Source organism: Ischnura elegans, chromosome 2, assembly GCF_921293095.1.
Source record: "Ischnura elegans chromosome 2, ioIscEleg1.1, whole genome shotgun sequence".
NCBI lineage: Eukaryota > Metazoa > Arthropoda > Insecta > Odonata > Coenagrionidae > Ischnura > Ischnura elegans.
This window is the reverse complement of record NC_060247.1, coordinates 116,630,826-116,643,712: the sequence shown is the minus strand read 5'-3', so window position 1 is coordinate 116,643,712 and position 12,887 is coordinate 116,630,826. Positions and strand designations below refer to the sequence as shown.

The 12,887-nt window shown below is 39.0% G+C and overlaps 1 protein-coding gene across 8 annotated transcripts in view; it reads right to left on the bottom strand.

Annotated features, from left to right (window-relative positions):
- LOC124154469 (sortilin-related receptor-like) overlaps positions 1-3,753 on the bottom strand; it is an 83,440-nt gene extending 79,687 nt beyond the window's left edge. For 3 of the 8 annotated variants that reach the window (XM_046528218.1, XM_046528220.1, XM_046528221.1), the window contains exons 1-5: positions 3,254-3,666; positions 2,800-3,042; positions 2,351-2,512; positions 2,017-2,268; positions 1,651-1,910 (exon numbers count right to left, since the gene is read on the bottom strand). In XM_046528218.1, the coding sequence (XP_046384174.1) occupies positions 1,651-1,910; positions 2,017-2,268; positions 2,351-2,512; positions 2,800-3,009 (884 nt within the window). In that variant the 5' untranslated portion in view covers positions 3,010-3,042; positions 3,254-3,666. Of the gene's footprint in view, positions 1-1,650; positions 1,911-2,016; positions 2,269-2,350; positions 2,513-2,799; positions 3,043-3,253 lie in introns of all 8 variants that reach the window. The other 5 variants (XM_046528224.1, XM_046528225.1, XM_046528223.1 and 2 more) reach the window with 5 other exon arrangements.
- Between the last annotated feature and the right edge of the window lie 9,134 nt (positions 3,754-12,887).

Sequence of the window (12,887 nt, the reverse complement as noted above, 5' to 3'; positions counted from 1 at the left end):
TAGTTGGCGTAACAATGTCCTTGTGTATATTCAATGATATTAATTAAAATAAAACCAAATTCAACTCTAGCAAGTAGGTCTCCCTAAAGAGGTTGACCCAGTGTAATGCCATGCTAACTTTGAAAACTGTCATGTTTTCATAAAATAGTGCAGAATGAAAACTCCACATACTTTTCCGCACCAGAGACCTTGCTAGCTTAAGTTTCTTGCAGATCTCTTTCCGTTTCAATATAAAATCGACTTGAGCTTGAAAACGTTGTGAGTTATTAGCGGTAAATTCACCAGTTTTAGAAGTATCTTTTTCTGATATTTTTTTACCTATATAAGTATTAACAAGTTTATTTAAAACCTATTCTAGCCATTTACAATACCACACTATCCAATGAACCGAAAATAATTTTGTATTATACGAGACAGCAATAAAGCTACACGTCATCGTAGTTACAACGTCTGCTGCAGAGTCTAAAAGCAGGAAATACTTTTAAATAATAAGGCAGAAAAATTAAGGGAAAGAACATGGCTTCACCATACTAACATAAACACTGAAATAGATTTTAAAAACACCCTAGGTTTAAGTATGAATTTAACACTTAAGAGAGCATACCATTATTTGATACTTAAGAGAGCATACCATACCGAAAGGCACTTCATAGTCCATGTGTTCGGAGCCCCGAGGGCTCCGCAAGCATATTTAGCTAAGATATATGTGATCCTATGCCAAGGAAATCTTTGGTATAGGACCATCGCGAAATATCTCAGTCATGTCAAGATCTTGCTTGTGAAGTAATGGTATCAATGCAAAATTCGGTCTAGATGTACTTATGTACTCTCAGCACAGGTAGTTGAAGGCTAAAATGCTTCGCCAAGAAAACATTTATTCACAAGGATGGATTTTGTAGATGTAGATAGCTCTCCCGGCGTCGCTTTGATGGCAAGGAAGTCAAAATATAGAATGATCTGGCATGTTTATCCTTGACTCCCTCATTCGTAGCCTAGCTGCTTGAAAGATGGAGGAATCGCGCTCCTTCCCGTCCACCCATTGGCATGAGAAAGTGAACACAGGTGGCAGTGATAAAATAGGTGTCATGGCCGAATAGATGATCGGTTGCTTTAGTAAGTTTGGTGTGAAACAACAACCAGTTGGCACTATGCCAGCAATTCTCTCTCAGCCGAATATCAATAGCGTTATGATGGAAAAACGTAGACGGAAGACTTCATGAGAAAGAAAATGTGCGGCGGCGTACCAGCAATTGTGACACAAAAGCTATCTCTCTACATAGATTCCCCAAAACCCTTAATTTGAGAAAGAAGTGGGAGCATGTCTTGAGAATGGGCAAGAGTTAGCTAGCTTACATAAGAAAAAAATAGAATGGGTAACACTGAAATATATGATGGGCATGACAACGTCAATTTATTTTTTAATACCTACTAAAAAGATGACCGCGTAAAGATGTCGGGAACTTAATGGTCATGGTATGTTTAGATTTTAGTTAACCATTCCTTGGAATTTGCATAAGTTTCAGTTGTGGCTCACTCAGTTTCATGAGAAGCCCTAACGATCGGAAATTGCGAAACAATAACAACCTCCCCGTAGCTGAGTTTCTTCATACAAATAATTGCCCCACTATTCCAGCTTCGCGAGACACTTACCTGAGCCATGTGAATTTCCAGGTGTTATGCGGGAAGAAGCATAATATCTTCGGTAGAGATAGGGTGAACAGCATACCATCCTCAGTGACTCTGTCAGACACATATAAATTGACTTGCCAATCACTATCATGCTCAACGGCCACAAACACTTTCCCATCTGACACTTCTACTACGTGATAATTTAAGTTATTCGATTCAGAATTAAATAGAGCCTTCACAAAAGGTTTCCTCTTATGAGATATATAAAGGTCCAGATTTTCCTGAAAAGTGAAAATTAATTATCAGAATATTTGCACCATTTTCATTTAGCAATGAACTTAAGTAAATAATGGGGCATATTTTAATAATATGAACAATAACTCTGACCTCTCCAGCCTTTTTAGTAGCAAACATAAAATCTTCCCGAACTTCAAAGTCCTCCACATCCTTGAGGACAACCTTAGTGAGTTCCTCATCTTGAAAGTATGATGGTGAAGAAAGAACAGTTGAAGAGCCGTTGGGTTCCTCTCTTTCCACATACAAAAGTAGTTTCTCTCCAGGGAGGTTTGACCAAAAGTAAGCTTTCACATTTTCTTGAACGAGCGTCCAAGTGCTCCCAAAATCTTTTGTGACCCACAGCTGTAACATAAGATTTAACACGTGTGTTGCAACAGACTGCCTTCCCAGCTTTTGTCAAGAAAACAATATATAATAGCAATACCTTTTTCTGAGGGTCAATTTTGTCGTAAGCCAGAAAAGTGAGAGGTTCTTCTTCATTAAAAGATATATCAGTGGGATGGAATTTCAACTTAACCATTTCAAAGTGCTTTCCATGGTCTTTGGTTGTATATATAACCCTGTTCGTGCTGTCTTTAAAAACATACTGCAAGTAACAATTTGAAGAACATTACAATTAGAGAATGAACAATGCATGGATTCAAATTCATGGTGTATGAACAATAGGGAGTCCATACGTGAATGCCAGTCCCATACTTCATGAAGTAAAGTATGCTCCTATTCCAATGCATAATTGGACAAAACAGAACCTTTACCCTAACTTAGCATCCATATGACAACACCAAATGGTTCACACACATTATGAATTGAATCTGGTCATACTGAAAAATATATCTTCATGCCTAAACCTATTTAGATATTAAGTGCACTCACATGCTTATTATACTTGGGATGATTGTAGAATTTATCCACATTAGCGTAGTCACCTGACTGGTCTTGCAACGAGAAGAAATGGGTTTTATTTTCAAACGTTGTTCCGTAATCATAAGAAATAAGAACGGATGACGGTTTGCCGCGATCAGGAGTTTGGTCCCTGGCGAGACAAATGATGACATCGGATTCTTCACCAGCAAAATGCACCATCAGCTGCTGGTGACTGTCGTTCAGCCTATTGACCTGAAAGTGATACGGATAAGGATGTTAAGGGTAAATAACGACCAACCACTTCCCTTAAGTTCATGATTATAAAAACACAATATAAAATGTTTGAGTAACAGCTGATCACCACACAATGCGACGCGATTTGGAAATCGTAATCCTAGCAGTTTTCTAAGCATAAAATTAGACATTATTATAGAACATTAAGATACACTTTTAACGAACATACCACTGATATTATCTCGCCATTATGATTAGACGGTCTTTTAAAGTGCTCAAGCTGTGGCTCGATATTGCTCCCGTTTATGAGGCCACCCTCTACAGAAGAGTCTCTATTGAATACAAAACTTCGACCATGAGCGACCTCCGTGTCTTTCACATATAAATGTTTACACCTAGGTCCTTGTAAATCTGCTACTACTTACAATAACTCAATTGTCAAGAGGATGAAAACACATATCAACCTCCAGGGGGAAGCCATTATTTTCGACTAAATACAACTAAATGACTAACGCAGGTCACAACTTCCGCAAGGGAAAACTTTTAACAGCAAGCCGTCACAACCACTTCTTATTCACAACGCATGTTCATCATATCCACATGGCAGAGGGACGAAGACTGATATGACGATCAAGCAGATGACTGAAGTGCAGCCTGAACTCCAGTGATCTCGTCCCATTTTCGTGTTATCATTAAGGTCGATGTGTTGTTTACATTGTTATGATCGGTGATAATGGGTGGTACTGGTGAAAAACTTTTCCTTATATTGTCGTAATGTATAATGGAGTAAGTATGTTATAGAGGGCTCACGGCAATGGCGGAGTTGCTATCAGGAGATTTAATTTTCAAAGGGGTCTGTTACGAACGACAAGGCGCACAGTGGTCCGAGATCGGAAAAAGCAGGACAAGTCCAAATTTGCTTTTTTTGTGGTAAAAACTTGAAACTTAGTGCATATGCTTTAAAATCAATAGTGATCATAACACAATAAGTCAATTTTCATAGATCCCAGCCGTTGCTATGATAAAAAGGAACAAACATGACCAAATTTCCAAAATACCGCGCGATCTCGTATTTCTTGGAAAAACTACAGAATTTAGATGGTGGCAGAGTTTTGGAAGAATTTTAATGAGATAAAAACATTATATTCCAATAATACGGTAATTTATCTACGTTTTATATCATTTTTAATATTTGGGTTAATATTGGTTTGGTATAATGTCGAATAATGGCGGACCATTTTTTTCCGGCAAAACCTGACATAAAGTGGACGATATTTTATTCAGAGAAAAAACGGTTCTCCTTCTTTTCGTCAGAGTATTTACTAGAGGTAGTTAAAGAATATAAAACAAAAGTCTTGGAAAAAAGTTTGCGGCCGCGAAAATGAACGTAATTTTTCGATCGCACCTCACGTCTCGGTTTCGCGACGCGGGAGCTCATAGTCTCTGTGACACTGTTTGATATTTCACGTTCTTTGGAACTTAATTATTTCAAATTAAAATTGAATTCAATATCATTTTTATAATCATCACGTATAACTTACAACCAAGGGCGCAACCGGGATCAAAATTCCTGGGTGGGGGAGGGCAAGCCATGGTTGTTCGAGTTATAGGTAAGATGGAAATTGTGAATGAAACTAACATTTTATGGAAACTGTAACAGCTGTTAATTAGTTCTTAAAATTTATTTGCTTGAAAAAAATATTGTTTTTCTTGAAGGCATTTGCGATTTTTGCTCCTAGGGGGCGGGGGGGGGGGTTGCTGCCCCCTCCTGCCCTCGCTGGGTACGCCCATGCTTACAATCACAGAGCTCGCTATGATTAAAACTCCAATTTTTTCACTGATTTTAAGCCTTAAATTATCCAAAGCAAGTGGCACAGGTGATTTTTCTCACTGTTATTCGTTGATACGGTTAATATATTTGAATAAAGTAACTTCAAGACTTGCTTCATCAAACAAGCTTTATCATGAAATATGATCTTCAAAGTGAATAACGGAGGTGAATACGCAACTGACAATCTTTATGTTACTGTCAGACATTAATGGATAGCGTTTGCATAGCGGATTGCATTACAACCACTGACTATGTGATTATCAGCAGTATATAAACGCGATTTGTCACGTTGAAAATAATACTATTTTGGCACAAAGGATGTTTGCAGAAATCTCAAAGCAGCGAGAAAAATTGTATTCACCTTACAATAAAAGCCAACCATAGTCCTGTACGACGAATTTTTCGGTATTTATGAAGAAATGGATAAAGTAATTGCATATAAAAGCATATTGAACATTAAGAAAGCATCAATATTTTCTATGTAAATAAATGAATGAGGTGCTGTCAATAAAGACAACTTACCCTAAACGTATCCACCTCCAACGGTCGTGGCTCAGACTGCGACAACAATGTTATTTAGGTTGTAGAAAATTTTTGTTTCAATACTCCAGTTTTCTATGTTATGCCCCTACTCAGATATTATTAATAAATATTACAAACTGTGAAGGCTTCCTAGTCTCTCTCGTCGGATATTTTGCTTTAAAAACGCCAGCTCGACCTGACAACGGTAAATGAACGTCCTTAATGAAGGGGTCGGAGTCATAAAGGTAGGGTATCCGGCTGTGGTATCACTCCGTCCCCTAACCGTGGTGTCGCTCCGACCGGCGGCCTCCGTAATCGCTTGCAGGCGGCGAACGCGCTTCCGGGCGGTACGACACCGTATACGGAGTTAAACCTCATGCGGTTAGCCGTTTGTAATAGGCCCCAAAGAGTAGATAGGTTGCCCCGGAGTAGTGAGCAAGAGGAAATAGACCTCTCGTTTAAGGTCTATTCTGCACCTCGATTATGAAAAGGGTGAGAGCGACGTCGCAGAGTCGTCCGGATCGCGAAAAGTTTGGACAAAAAATAGATTTTTGTCGGATTACTTAGAGAATTGCACACTCAATGTTTTCATTTGAATTTATTGAATTTTTTCGTAAATATAATATTTTTTGATGGAAAGTGATTCCATCTTCCATTAGACTAATGCTCTTACACAAACAAGAAGTAACTAGAGATTTCCAAGCTAGATGAAACAATAATATTCATCGTAACATCCGCGATGCGTGGCCAGAATCAAGATTTCTCGTTATATGTCTGCTTGCAAATACTATTATTTCCAGTTTTTTCCGAATTAATTTTTAACTCGGGTACATCATAAGGCAAAAATATGTTATTGGCTTGACTTCAGAAGATAGCAATGAGGAAAATGTGGGTCGATTCTTTTTGTTTCCACATCCTTGTTTACTCCGGCACCAGAGTCTCTACCCCAGTGACCCGAAAAGGGCACGTGTCAGCAAAATCTTTCCTCATGCCAACCCATCTTTTTGACGTGTCGTTGGCAGTCCCAAGGAAGCTATTCTCCTAGTTCTTGCGAGTGGACCGACTATCTTACTACCACCCCTCGCTTCTTCTCCGCACCCCCTCCAACCTTCGAACAGCCGGCAGGAGTGGTGCACGCCTAGAGACACTCCAATGCACCGTCGTAAAATGATCTTGAAAAGGGGAGTGCCGCCCATCTCAAGCAGCTGCAGTAAAGGGTATGTGAAACCCATTTGTGTTAAATATCTGATGCTTGGGGGTGGTCGTATGGGAGGAAAGGTGTAGGAGCTGGAAACAAGAAATGAGTAAAGGAAATTGTGGTGTGAATTGTTATACATTGAATGAAAAATATAAAAATTATTCAATATTCCAGAGCCCTACCTTGATGCTGATGCATACTAATAAAATAATATGCCGAAATATCTTGAACGGAATTACCATCCCAATGAAGCAGCTGGCCGAGGCGATTCCTTGTATTTATACCTATTTTCCTCAATCTTTTTTGGTTTCTCCGCGTAGGAAAAAAATTGAAAGAAAACGGTGGCGCGGGGCTGAAGCTGACCTTAAGCAACCCGCATCAATCGTCTATCTCTCTGTGCGGTTGACGTGATATCACGTCATAAATAAGAAATTGCAGACCTATGAAATTACGGCCCAAAATTTTCTCATTATTTTTTCCAGCTCTGTAGGAATCGATGCATACGTTTTGCACTAAAAACGGAAGCCGCCAGAGGGAATAATACTGACTTTTACATGGTCAGCATTGAAAGTGCTAAGATTGCGTTGATAAGCGGTAGGAAGCAATGGCGGCGCGTGTATATACGCATGTTAGCCAGTGCACATGAAAAGGTGAATGAATTATAAAAGAAAACTATGTATTCCTTTACAACGAGATAGATAAAAATCCTGTGAACATCAGGGCCATACATGGGATCAAAACTGGGGGGAAAGCCATAGTTGTTCAAGTTGTAGGTAAGATTTTTAGCATGGAAAAATTGAATGAAATCAACATTTTAAGGAAACTAAAGGCTCTTGATTATATTTTCAAATTATTTTCCTGAAAAAAAAATACTTATTTCCATAAAGACATTTGCGACTTTTGCTTCTAGGGGGGCAGCTGCCCCCTCCTGCTCCCCGCTGGGTGGTGAACATAAAAATAGGATATGAAGCCACAAACAGTGTACGGTCCGATGACATGGCGCCGGACGCATATTCGGTCTACGCGATCGCTTGTCAATGCTCGGGCGGAACAAGGTAAGCGGGGGGCATGCAATGTTCACATGGGTGCTGGTAGGAGACTCAACACCACGTGAGTGCGAAAGCGCATATTTGATGAGTAACTCGCAGGTAGTGTAGGTGCCACCTACACTACCTACGCTCAGGATCCAAGTTCGTCAATGCATTCAGTGCCATTTGGCAGTCATCATTTGAACTTTTTCATCATCGTATATCATATTACCACCGGCCGCCACTAGTAGGAAGTTCGCCGGGTCAGCTAGTATATTCATAATCTGAACGAATAGGCTATCAGTTAGATAGGGACAAGGAAGTATTCACTCGACCACCACGGATTATGATGATATTGGGAGAGATATGCTCGAATATCGAATGGACGTTGGAAGGGTTTTATATTCAGTATTGTAATACTATGTGAGAAAGAATGATTCCTTTGACGCAGTACTGCAGCCTTCTACAATGCGGCACTGGATCATCGGCAAATTTGAGAGATAATATTGCCGATGGTATTTTGTCGTTATACATGCTACTGAGCCTTTTTGTGAAACTTAATGGACTCCATTAAATAAGGCAATGAAATATTATCCATGAATTAGTTCCACGGTGAAAATTTGAGGCGAAACTAGAGACATATTTATGATAGCAGTAGTTTTTGGTTTGCAGTTTATTATTTCAGGAATAAAGAGCATATAAATTGTAAAAGTTTGCGAACAACAACATGCGAAAAAGACATATCATAAAAATTTGCCATCTTAATCGATTTGATTAGCTCAAACATCCTGTAAAATCCTGTAATAAAGTTGAAAATCAATATTGTAATTAATAATTTGTTATCGAAGACAAAAAATTGGTTTGGACTATAACATTCTGTGCGAAAAGCAATAAATATCTGAATACACATAATCTCAATAATTTTGTAACCATTAATGAATTATTATTATTATTAAAGTATTCTACCGATTAAGGAAGGTTTCCATGGAGCGCTTAAGAAGGATTCCGGGAGCCTCCTCTTACATCATGCACCTCCCTCTTCAGTGCACAATATAACATACTACCATTAATTCTATCTAAAAATCCTAATCTTTTCCTTCCCCTCCCTCGTTTACCTAACGTTTTTCCCTCTAACACTGTTTTCAACATCCCATCCCCGCTAAGTACTCGTTCCATCCATACCTTCTGCCTCCTCCGTGTCTCATCCAATAGCTGCCTATCCTCACCCACCATGTCCAGCACTTCGTCGTTCCTCCTCCTGTCCGTCCACTTCACTTTCTCCATTCTTCGCCACATCCACATCTCGCATGCCTCCGGTCTTATATCTCCCTCCTACCTAAGTGTCCACGTTTCTGCACCGTAAAGCGCTACACCCCAGATCAGGCTCTTCACTAGCCTTTTCTTTAAATCCTTACATATCGAACCTCCTAGAAGCTCCTTCCTGTTCATGAACGCCTCCTTTGCTTATGCAATTCTCTTCCTAATATCCTTACTACTGTATCCGATTTCCTCTAATGTGGGGCCTAAATAGTTGAACTGCTCAACCTGCTCAAGTTTTTCACCACCCACTTATATCTTAAGTCTTACATTCCTCTCTCGTGAGGCTTTACAAAACCGCGTAACATTGGTCTTCTTTTGATTAATCCTCATCCCATATTCCTCGCAACGCTCGTGTAACGCATCCACTAGAGCAATAAATAAAGGCATATTCCTAGTTACGCCACTGCGGTATCCCATTGAGGAATTAGCGAGTGTCGCTCGTAAAGAAAGGGTTGGGAATTAACAAAGGAAAACTACGTGGTAGGTGGGGCTCAACAGGGACTAGAAAGGAGAGGAATGCAGACCGAAACGGGAAATCTAAAAGGTGGGAGAGAGCGGCGTTTCGTATTACGAAGGCGGCATAGGGAAGGGTTACTTTCCAGAAAATAAAATCAGGTGTTGAGGATGTGGGGGGTATGCGTGTTTACCTACGCAAAGGGAAGATCACGATTCCATTGAGAAAGAATGCGGAAGTCAGAGCTGAATGGTTAGCAAGAAATTGGTCACGTTGAAATAGTTTTTTAAAAGAATAATTTGTGGCTTTCCTGATATTTCCGACATTATACCCTAGTCCCCAGTAACAAAGTAAAACATTTTAAAATGCACAATCATAGGTAACTAGATTTACATTTGGAACCGTTCGAAGAGCGTCGTTGTCCGAGATAACCAATAAAAGTACTGAACCAATCGCAACATGGTCCCTTTTTCCGATTTCGATGATAAATATAATTACATTTTATTTCGAAAGAATATAATATCGTTGCTATATGTGGTCTTAATGTGGTCTTGAGTCATTAAAGCTGATGCTGGGGTTTGAAATGTCACACATTAAATAACGTATCTGTTTGTGTATTATTTTCTCTTACATTTGGAGCAGCAAATAAGCCGTCCGATCCATTTTCAAAAGATTATCACGTGTTGTTATCAATATTGTCCATCTTGTGTGTGAGTAACAATTTTCTTTATCACCCTTGGTTACTGATATAAAAATTAAACATTCTTAAGAACTAAAAAAAATTAAATTTTCAGAAGATCGACACAATTTTTGTTGACCTATACCCGATTGAAATCCTTTAACCTTTGTCAGCATAAAGGAGAGTATAACATATTGCAAAAATGCGATTAATTGACCATTAAATACAATCAACCATAATCTCAGGAAAAAGTCCCATAGTGGCTCAAAACCTTTTTGTCCTTCCTGGATATTTCCTTCATTTTCTGAGGGCCTAGGATAATGTTTTCCAGCGCTGGACGTGCAAATTTTAACAACCAACACAAGGACAAAGACTTGAATAAGTTATCTAATGAATTTCAGCACAGTTCATAATTTTGTAGTCTTGGCCGATAAGTGTTTTTTGTGTATTTTTGTATTTTTTTCTTTATCTTCTTCTCGCAATTGCTGCCTGACCATTGTCTGTATTGAATCGATTCTTCTTCACCAAATTCTTCACACTATATTCTCTTTAAAGGTCTTCACCAATTGTATAATGATTGAGTTGAAATGTTGTTATGCCGACGTACCACCCTTTAGGACAAGAAAATTTTGATTTTTGCAAGGTAAAAAGTAGTCTCTTACTAACTTACGTTTCTTACGTCGCAGGTCCCTATATGCTGCGTATCATATGGAAAGAAAACTACGAAGTTATTTTTGCTAAAAAAAATCATTAACTTACATCAATTCTGAAGGGAATTACAAGGTATTGATCTTAAGAAAAAATATTACGGCGCTGCTGGGCCGCGTTTCTTGCTTTTTCTTGCGCGCAGAGGGAAAATTCACGGGCGGAAAAGGAGTTTTTTGTCAATGCATACTATAAAATGTATGTGTCTAATCGTTTGATATCCTAAAAAGAGGATACTCATGCGTCGTAGCTGTAGTGTTTTTATCTCAATACATTGATAAACACCAAAGTAAGCAAGCGGCTTGGGAATAAACGCTTTCGCCTTGGATGTTTCGATCCCACCGCGGAAACTAAGAAAGAGAATATCTCATAATCTGTGCGAAACACTACCCTTTGAAGCTTTGAAGAATGAAGTCTTTCAGTATACCTCCTGCAGTGCCCCGCGATTCTATAATAAGTGTAATTCTCATCAATGTTTATTAATTTTATTTTCCAGTGACTATTTTCTATTGCTCTAATAACGATCATCCAGATATGAAAATTAATTTGGCCATATTGCATCCACTCGCTTGCCTCGTTGCCGTACTCTCCGCCACCGGCGCGGCGGCCAGATCCCGAGTCGACGGCACGCTCGAAGAAACAATGTAACATTCGGGGTTGCGAATTCGTGCAAGGTTTTACTTAAGATTCACAATATAGAAGCTTCAAAGAACGACATGGTATAAGTTTCTGAGTGTAAGTCGATGATAATATCTATTTTTTCTCTACGCTTATGTAAATAAATGGGCTGAAAACATGCTCCAACATTTTATTATAAACCTATGGTTATTTATGAAACCAAATCCTTAAAAACCCTTCAAATTGAAGAAAAAGATTTGCCAATTAAGGTGGTACTACAGTTTTTTCGATAAAACTATTCATGAAACCAGTGCACGAGGATGAAGTTGGCAATTTTCAGAAAGAATCGCGGGTGATCGTTTTTCGCTAAATCTGTTCAACTTTGATCTCATATATATTGTTAATGTGAAAACCCAGGAAACAAAATCTACAAAGTTATGGACAATTTAGTTGAGAGGATATATATGCGAAGTTTCAACTTCCTATCTCAAAAAAATCGTTTTTGAGGTTTTGGCCAGCTTTTTTCGATTATAGCCCACTGTGCGTCGGCATGAAGAATTCAACGTTCAAGAAGACTGAAGTGGACAACTGAGAGCAGAAAGCTTTGATGCTATTACTTCGGAGAACTGCAAAAGCTATGTTGAGCTCGTCAATAAAGTGGAACATAAATCAAATCAAAAGACATTTGGCACGCAGACAATTTGCAGAATGATATAGAGGAGTTGATTGTTCGTATGACATCGTCTCCAACCGCGGCGCCAGGGCCACAGCCGAGTACATCCCGCTACATTGAGGGAGTGGAAAGTCTGTCGCACTCCTAAACGAGAAGGTATGGAGGGACCATTACCATTTATTACCTTTTTTGTGTTTCTGCTGATTACGACGCTCGTGTACTGTTAATCCTCAGGCAAGGAGTGTTTATTGAGATTTGAAAGATAATTGCTATTCATAATTTATCTGCGTCACAAATTGCATCATAACGCTGGCCAAACCATAGTCAATAAATTGAAGAAGAGAACAATGCTTAAAAACATCAGCAATAGCCCTAATAGGTGCGTGTGTGGGCAATGCGTTAAAATACTTGTATTCAATGTTGTCAGGAATGTTCTTTGCTTACCTCGTCCTAAAATTATGCTGGGTGAAAATAATTCTGGTGGTAGTGAGTTATTTTACTAACATGATTACGCATACATTTATTGTTTAGTTTTCATGGAGGTTATTGCGTTTTATCTCCTTCCATGAGTCGATAATGTTTGGATCCACACTGATATGAGAGAAAACTTCAAATACGTTATGGATGGTTTTTCAAGTAGGACGTTCCATGGTTGATCTTTGGAGTAGTAAAAAGAATCGGCTACTACTTATTCTTGAGCGTCTACTCGATTTATCCCTGAGTTTTTATTGACGCTCTCCGCAAAATTAAGGCACGTATGAATGCTTAGAAGCAAGGTATCAATAAGGTCACCTTTCTTGCGGCGAATGTCTTACCGCTTACGTCAGTGGAAATA